The sequence below is a fragment of the Anopheles darlingi genome, chromosome 2 (genome assembly GCF_943734745.1).
Source record: "Anopheles darlingi chromosome 2, idAnoDarlMG_H_01, whole genome shotgun sequence".
Lineage (NCBI taxonomy): Eukaryota > Metazoa > Arthropoda > Insecta > Diptera > Culicidae > Anopheles > Anopheles darlingi.
Window position 1 is genome coordinate 64,008,992 of NC_064874.1, and position 9,565 is coordinate 64,018,556.

The 9,565-nt window shown below is 43.6% G+C and overlaps 1 protein-coding gene across 3 annotated transcripts in view; it reads right to left on the bottom strand.

The window, feature by feature from the left end:
* Positions 1-5,740: 5,740 nt before the first annotated feature.
* Positions 5,741-9,565, bottom strand: part of LOC125951964 (uncharacterized) — an 8,605-nt gene continuing 4,780 nt past the window's right edge. For all 3 annotated transcript variants that reach the window (XM_049681122.1, XM_049681121.1, XM_049681120.1), the window contains 3 exons: positions 9,425-9,521; positions 9,183-9,329; positions 5,741-8,982 (listed from right to left, as the gene is read on the bottom strand). In XM_049681122.1, coding sequence (XP_049537079.1) covers positions 8,285-8,982; positions 9,183-9,329; positions 9,425-9,521 — 942 coding nt within the window. In that variant the 3' untranslated portion in view covers positions 5,741-8,284. The remainder of the gene's footprint in view (positions 8,983-9,182; positions 9,330-9,424; positions 9,522-9,565) is intronic.

The window sequence follows — 9,565 nt, forward strand, 5'->3', positions numbered from 1 at the left end:
AGCGAAATGTGTGAACGGAAAACGTGGCACACCGTACTTATATATGATACTAGCGGCGTCCTTCCGGTACACTACTACCAACACGACGCGGCGTTCGTCAGGCCCGAAGGCGAATACCGAACGTGGTACGCGATCCAAAAGCGTGCTCGATACGGAACGGTCCCGACTGCTCGGTACGAACTCGGTAGTATAGTAGCACCGACCTAGCTAGTATCGCCGTGGCCCCGACATTATCACCAATCTCGTCATCGTCATCCTCGCCATCGTCATCACCATCATCACCAGCGTTGTCAGCGTCGTTGTGATGACTGCTGCTGGTGCACGCATCGGTTCGGTAGTTGTAACGTGATGCGCGATATCGGTCGGTCTAGTATTTCCTTCGGACCAGCGTGCCAGCGAGGATCCTGGAACGATGTAATCGAAACGTAGTGAATGTAACGGTTCCCGTGCCTGAACTGGCACTGTTAGACGGAGTAGATCATAAATTTCTCCTCCAGGCGGCTCAGGCTTCTTTGCCTGTCTGTGCGTGTCCGATTATTTTGCTACCCCCCTCGTGGACCACGTTCAGTTCAGCTAACATTTTCATCGCCAGCTTTTTCTTACCGGACACATAACCGGTACCGGCCGCCAATGGGGTGAACCTCTTCGGTGTTGATAATGATAAAACGCGCGACGATCGAAAACATTTAAAATGCGAGCGCGTGCGCTTTCTGCCTTTAAGGGTCGATAGATTCGCAATTACGTCCCTCAATTGAAGATGGAAGATCAAAATCACATCTCCAGAATGCAACCAACCATGCCCTTGCCCGTGAAAAGTTACCGTTGAAGTCGTGTATTAAAAGCGGGGTTCAAAATCCACATGACATTATGATAGTATCACCAAATACAAAAATCTATTAAACAGTTCCCGCATCTAAGTCTCACTTTTTACACCTTGTCACTAAATAAACTGTTATCTTTGGAAAGTTTCGCAGTTTTAAATAGACTGCTTCTTGAACAAACAGAAGCTGATATTCAATAGAAACTCACTGAATGATCATTGGTTAATTATTGTACAAAAATGCCCCAAAACAATTTTCTCACTGAAGGTGAAACGTTCAGTTACTGATGTTTGAGTTTTTCTCCAGTAGCACTAACAAGCCTTAGAATATGTGAGCAGAAGCCCGGCTGCTCCTTATAAAATCATCAAAATTTTAATTTTGTTTTCGCAACTTTTCTGATACACAAAACGTTCGCAAACATTCGATTCGCTTCGCGTATCGTCCGTATGGCGATGAGCTCATGTTAACCACGTGTATTGCCTGCGATACTTATGTTGATACAAGATAGCTTCTACAAATATCTGTGTCAATTGCACACCAGACATGCCACCAGGCCGCTGTTGTACATCGATGCGCCACTACACCATTAGCCATCTGGTGTTGCAGCCGCCAGGCCCACGGACGCCCTTGTCTCAGACAAAAGGAAGTCAACGCAACATGAGTTCGCTTCGTCTAAGGAACACAAAAAAGCGCCGACAAACAGCAAAAACTAGCCGCATCCGTTTTGCTGCCCGGGAAGACCGGAATACATGGTGGCCACTTTTATGACCCGTGCAGAAGGAGGAGATGCACCAAAGACTCTGTATCACACTTTTTAATCACATTATCCTGTATGTATGAATGGTCGCCAGCATGTCTGTCGGTAGTAAATATGTTCCACCTCTCTTCTCTAGATGCTCCACATCCAGATAAGTCGTAAAAGCAGCAGGAGGAAGTCTTTTTAATTTAACCTGCTCTCCATTAGCCGCTTTAACATGGCTTGGCTGAGCTGACGGAGGGAATTCAATTACAAAACTTGTCTCATCGCTGCCCCCTAACCGAGCCCTTAATTTCGTTGCATCTCAATAACGCGTAGGCATACGAGTAGACATTATTTGTACGAAAACGCGGCGTTAAATACAAACACCATGGAACTGTTCCGAAATGGCTACTATGTGTGAAACCTACTATTCGCTTTAAGAGCTAAAGCTTAGTAGACTATGATTTTTAAACCGTTGTGCGTTGTATTAAAAAAAAACACATCTAAAAAGGCGTTAAAACCATGGAAAGGTGACCGAGATTTGTATGGGAGCACCCCTTTCTCGGCCAGTGAGTGGGTTCTAACCATGCCTGTAGTATTTTCCGGTTCTAAAAACCTGACGTCATTTTTATGATAAATTCTATTCAAGTGAATTTTGTGAAAATGAAGGATCGTTTAGTTACGAAACTTACAAAGTACAAAGTACATAAGTAAATTAAAAGCATTGTTTTTTTTTTATTTGAGAGGCAGAATTTGTGATGCACTAGATTCGTGCCAGATGCCTACTACTACTCGTCGGGTCGAAAGCGGAAGAGATTTGGCCGACCTGTTGCTTTATTGTGCAGCGTTTTATGGTGCAAAATTGATAACGAGATTACGACCGTACCAAAACAACCCTCACACTTCACTGCACGGTGCTAAGCAACGGAACCGAACCACAACGCAGGTGTTTCGTGTTTTTAACAAACTTGACAACGCTTTCCAGGTCAAACGGCATTGTATACTGCTCCTACGTTCATATTCTATTTTCCTGTATGATGGCAAGTGTGGAGCAAATCCAGAGGATCCAGTACGAGTACTATTGACCCTTCCAATGGAAGAAGTATCTCTGTAAACGACATCTGGCTAGATTGTCGTTAATGCATCGCCAGACAGCAACGCTACTGCTATTTAATCCGATACAAAAATATAATATGCATGAGTAGTATTTTTTTTGTGAAAAATCACACCAAAAATATAACATTAACCAGTGAAAACGCATCGCCTCCTTAATGGAATGTAGCTGCAAATTCCGATCCATTTTTTAAAGGCACCGACACCGCTTCTATGCGATATGTACCACGTCTTCGATAGTAGATTTGCACCGTAACGAGTCGGATATCTAGAAAACGGGTTCTCCTTCGAGCGGAAGAACGAAATAGCGCTTCGTTGACATTCGAATCTATGTTTGTTCCGGATAATCCGCCCTCGGTCTCGCAATGACAAGCCGACACAAGAAGGATATTAAATTTTTCGGTCTCCTCACGAGCAAATAAGACAACACGATTAAGGGCGTTCTGCTGTGTCTGCATGCTTTGATCGGTGCCAATGTGTGAGCTACGTGAGGCGCACATAACATTCTCTCTCTCTCTCTCTCTCTCTCTCTCTCTCTCTCTCTCTCTCTCTCTCTCTCTCCTGTGCCATGTCGTTAGAATCCCCCTCTGAAAGGCGAACGATTGTGAAATTCAATGTTCACTTCAATTGTTCCTTCCTGGGCTAGGGTGTCAACGAATTCGGAAAATTCGCGGGGTGTACCTTTATTTGCTCTAGTTTCTTATTCTAAAGCTACGAATGCTCCGTAGTTGCGAATTGAACACCGATTGGAATGTGAAGCGCTAGTAGAATGCAATAAAACTACACACTACTGCATCGGCGAAATGATGTTACAATGCAGATCACCGATAATGTTCCACTAATTTTTGTTCTTAAAAAAAACACCATGATCACTACCGACTATGATCGGTAATGATTAAAGCAAATATAGCGGCGGTTTAGACTGTATTGAATATCATCACAACTACTTATTTCTTATATCAAATATTATTCAACTAAGAATAGTAAGCCAGAATCAAGAGTAACAATAGTATTTCCCTATCTGACTTCTGGCCGTTCAGTGTAACCGTCTTGGCCCTTGGTTTACAAAACCACCAAATCAACGAATGCCTATTCAATGCCAGATAACCGATCAATTGGTCGCACGGTAAAAGGTCAGATAATGATTAATTACTGTCGACATGACGTGGCTAGCGAGACTAATGTATGATTAGGGCCGAGGTGGATGGGGGAGGCGGGGGAGAAGGTAGAGGAGGAGGATACAATCAAATTACTAACAGCTAGTAAATGTAAAGTAGTTTTACTTTATTTATTGTTATTCGGTGAGTTCTTTTATATTAGAATTTAGCTGTGAAGTATTAGTTGTACTATACAGTTGGTAGCTCGGACGCAAGGTGTTTTAGTGTTTTAACCAGTATATTACAGTTAGTCACTTAGTGCTCTTACCATATTCAACTTCGAATGTAGTATGCGATAGATATGGAGATATGGACAAAATATGGAGTAATCCCGGCAGGATCTATGGCAGGATGATTTGTGTTACTAATGATGCTCTGGTAGTGTGCTGTTCGTGTTGAAAATTTCCTTTCCTTATCCTCCCCTGTTTCATCCTTTCCTGGTTCAATCATGTTGAAGATCAATTTATTTCCCTTACTTACAAGCTAACACAACTTATCTTCGCCAGGAAAATTCTAAAATAGAAGAAAAGTGCCTTCGTCCTCCAGTTTCAGGGTTCAATTAATTCGGAAACAATGTCGATACAGTCACTCGAAGTATGTTCAGATCTTGGTTTGCATAAATCTCGAATGCATTAATATCAATGCTTACTCGATACCCGACCATATTAGAAGATCGTCACTAACAACACCAGACATGCACATTGTTACCACATTTGGATTTTCTACATAGCAAGAAAGATATGTAAAAAACCAGACATTATTTAATGGCTAACCGAAAAAAGGTTTTTACCTCGTTACCCTACAAATTTGACATATCATCAACCTATTCCGTGTTCTGAGCTGAATAGCCTTTTCGCTAGCTCTACGGGTAACTTGAGTGATAACGATGCTTCGGTTAAACGTGTCAATGGCATGAAAAATAACCTTTACCACGACCAGACAAATCCTTCCGCCCGCCCGCTTGGAAAAAGACTGCCAGGACTACAGTTATGATCTTGTTCGCTTCACCGAGCAACCAATACCACGAAACAGACGAGGGTTATGGGTCCTATTATTTGATAATTACTTTATGAGCCCGATCCCCGTCATTAACATCAAAGCACGGGAACGGTACTGATGTGCGAATGATAACGGGTTTCCTCTAGCAACTAGGTAGACGAGTGAGTTTAAAGAAAGTGTGTGCAGAAGGGAGAGTAGGGGAAGACGGTGGATGTCCAGCAGTGCCAGCTGACACTGTACAAGACGGATGAGCAAAGGGATTGTCGCGGTATTCGATTACCGTACAGTCCCGTGGAGCCCGTTATCGGCATCGGGAAATCATCCGAAATCCCTTTGCTACGTCATCTTAGTAGGCCCAGCCCCTCTCTCCGTAACCATGAACCAATCATTAGCATGTCAATCACTGGATTATGTTTCCAATTATACTTTCTTCGTGACCGTACGCTCCGGGCCGGATCGAAGGGATAGCCACTCCGACAGGCAGCTGTACCATTTCATGCTTTTCCGGCATCGGGATCTAGTATCAGATGGAGTGTATTGTCGTATACAGCAAGACAGTAACAGTCCCACGAAAACGCCCACACGCCATCACCGTACGACAGAGTGCGACTTGTGTAGTAAAACGGCGAATACTTAGAAGATACGCCAAGTGTAGAGTGTGGCTACCATACCGATGGATGCTTGCCGAGACAAGGGCTCTCACACACTTATAAAGTACGGCAACGCTTGATGGTAGTTCATTGCACCAAAGCTGCGATCCCATTCAAGCTTATAATATAACATCCTTCAAGGAACACATCAGTTTAACGCAGATTCAGCATCATCTCCTCCTCATACATTCGTTCTTCGGTAGTAATCCTGTCATACTCATAATCATCTAGATGTAACAGACACACTAACTTGTTCTCACCATATTGGCATTCCGTAGTGAATGTTCTTTTTATTTTCTATCAATTGATTTACAAACATGACCGTCTTCGAGCGCTCCATCACTATGCTATTACCACTCTAGTGTCTTATAGTATAGTATCTTTCCCCTTAACACAGAACTTGCCTTCATGCTTAATCTGTTTGCTTATAGCTAGTTGTTTGTACATTGTTTCGTTCCTGTTGCATTGAATGAACATCCTAATGCCGCACGACTGGCAGCCACTATGCGCCTTGGATTACACTAGTAAGGTACAGTCTTTATGGTAGTAAACGCCAAAGAAACAAACTGATAAAAAAGAAAACTAGTATCATCTCTCTCAACTCTTAATCTACCCAGTCTCTGAATGGAACGGTTATTGCGTAGTGTTCAATCGACAAGTAAAACCATCGATATCGTCGTTATGACTACAAGCTAACTACCCTATGAGATCGAATATGCCCAAGTACTATTTCCACTGGTAGTGAATCCATTGAACAACCACATGCAGCATTTAAGTCATGCCATGCCGTGGTTGCAAGTTTGGTTTGAGAAAATGTGTAAAATATTCCGTATCGAGGAATCGAGATCAGTATTTAACAGTGTTAAATGACATACAGTTTCTGTTTGGCAATTGTTGCGTTTGTCCACGGGGGAAAAAAGGTACCACAAAAGCTCCAAGAGCGCTTCGCTCGTGCACTTTCGATCAGAATGATCGTCAAAATACGTTTCGTGACGCATAGTAACACTAAAAAACACATTCTTGCAGATCATGTTCACGCTATACAACGGATTAAAGATGATCGATCGTTATTAGTCATTTGTTTATTGCTGTTCGATACATCAACAGACACACACTGCGCAACATGGTTGCGAGGATTTTATTTTTATTACCATTACCAATGTGTTCAGCAAAACTAATCAAAAAGGCCAAATAAAACTAAGCTACTCGCTGCTGCCATTTACGTTTATGTGCTTCATTCGAACATAGGACAGTTGGATAACATAAATGAACATAAAGAGACAAAGGATAAACCCCAGAGATGTCCATAAACCTCACCTCCAGGACGCTTATAGCTTACATAAGATACACTTGACAAACGATTTTCCATTTTATTTTGCATTCCATATCAACAATGGTCACAGTCCGCAACAACAATCAGTTCACATCAGGAGGTGAAGAATTGAAGGTCCTACGATGGGCCACCCGAAAAATCTGGCACATAATTCCACACCATACTTAAGGTCCACACAGTTTATTTATATTTTTCTGTTTCTTTTCGGCAGTTCCAAAAAAAATAAGAAAGCAAATCAAAAGACCATCTATTATCTAATCTGGGAGCAATACAATGATATTTTGAAAACACTCGTCCACCTCTTTTTGCTGTGGTAGCTAGTGAGGTTGCAACAAATTTATCGTAAAGCGACGAAGGATAAAGTCCTTTTTGGCTCGCATATTTTTTCTCAAAACTAATGTTTGCTGCTGCTCGTCTTATTTATTATCGTATCGTAATTCTTCCATCATCGCGGCCCAAAAGCTGGAACCCAAAGATGATGCTCGTTAGGGAACGCACACTGAACACTAGGTTCTGCAACGCAGCATATTAACCATTAACCATTAGTTTGAATTATCAGGCGGCGCTGCAAGACCGCGGGCGATCGAATGTCACCGTTATTTCGATTATTCTTGTACACTATGCTGAATAAGGAGAGGCATCAACTACTGGGAATTCGATCTTTCCAGAGTCACAATCATGGGATGCGGTGTAGTCAAGGGAACAAGAAATGGTCAATAGAAGTTACACAAAACCGTTGAGTCAAGCAAACCCCTTATTATATATACAATCGATACTATTTAAGAACAGTTTTGTAGTGCCCAAGCTAGTATGCCAAACAGTGATGAAGAGAAAACCACATCGGACCAACACAGACGCGCTACATTGAATGCGATCTACTACAATTGCTGCAATGGGATGCGGTGGCCGTCGGACCGTATAACTTATCTTTGCTAGCAGACATATCGTCGATATTAGATGATAGTGTATCATGGTATCCGTGAATAGTTACCACGTTACAAACGCATAGGTTCCATAAGAAGGACCCAGATTGAACCGTTCCATTCAGAGCATTAGGGTGTCGTTAACGCGCTGTATTAATCTATAAAATCAAGTCCACATGGAGGTTTACATCGCTAGAGTTCTACTATCAATCGCTTTTCCTGTCGTATCTACGCTTCTTTCTATTTTCGATACTTTCATACAACACGCAGTGTCGATGTCTTCGTATTTGCGTGTTGCAGGACACGCTCTACTTACAGATTGCTAAACCAAATATCAACTTTCGCTTAACCAAAACTCTGTAATCTAAACTTTCAAAACCTGCGGATCCCGATGATTCGTTTGTTAAATCACCTAGCTGCAGTCGTATTGGTCATCATCCTACGGTTTCACGCTATCAGCGTTCAAATGATAGCTTATGATCGTTTTAAAGCTGTCATAACATGACGACAGGACCGAAAGAGAGAATAGGCATCTAGGAAAGAGATCGTTTACCACCGATTGCCAGGACCGCCGACTCCACCACCACCGCCTCCACGGAATTTATTGCCCACGTTACCACCACCACCACGATATCCTCCACGCATTCCCACACCACCAAGACCGCCGCGAAAGTACGGTGAAAGCCCACCACGATTATGGCCAGCACCTCGCCCACCTCCACGGTAATTACCACTCTTCATGGGACTGCCACCGAATGGGAGCGGAGGTGGTGGACGGTTCGGTGAACCGAACAATCCCGCCACATCGCCAGGACCTCCCGGTGGTGGTTGATCGGCCCAGATCTGCGTCAGGGCAGCCGTCGGTGGCGGTTGGTTTAGATTGCCCGGAATGCCCGGTGGTGGTACATTGCTAAACCCTCCCAATCCCGGCAAACTCATCAAACTAGGTGGTGGAAGATCCCACTTCGGTCTCTGCCCCGGACCGAATGTTGGATCAGGCAACAGCGGAGGCCTGACTGATGGCTGATGATGGTGCACCAACAAGGGCGGAGGTATGCTGTTCGTATTACTACTGTTGTTGCTGTTGCTGTTGCTGCTAGTACTATTACCACCACTACCGTTGCCATTATTCATCGTTTTTCCCGCCAACCGTTGCTGGGTAGCTGCAGCAGTTGTGTCTGCATCTGTTTTGGCATTCTCCTGCATGGCAGCGCCTTCCCTACTATTCTCGTCCACACTTTGGTTAGCTGCAAAAAAAAGAAAAGAGCAAACCGAGTACGAAAGAGGGTGCGAGGTGCGCACTTTAGCAACGAAATTACACAACTATGGGTATGCCCAAGTCACGAAAGGAAACGAGGCGAATACAACAAAACACACAAACAACGTTTCGAAGGAAATTCCTTAACCAGAAGACGATCGGCTAACCGTCAGAGTGAGTCACACATACCTTCTCGATCTGGCTGTCCTGCGATTGGCCCTTCGTCAAGCGATTGACGTTGCTGATCGCTGGCTTCTTCGTCCGAGAGATCCATATCTACGCTCTCCGTGTTATCGATAGGATTCTTCGGTACATCATCACCGGTGCAGGAGTTTTCTGCAGAAGAAGCAACACACAAAACCGAACAAAAAGCGTTGAATGCATCAGTATCATGTAGCACCGGTGATGTAAAAACGTAAAATGACACTGACCTGAGGTAGGAGGAGGTGATTGGGACGATTCAGTTTGATTGCTCATTAGAACCGCCGGTGGTTTGGTTAGATCGCACCTTTCTCGTTCAAAGTTTTGCTGCAAAATGCATGGAATGAGAAACACACATTATAACCGCGAAA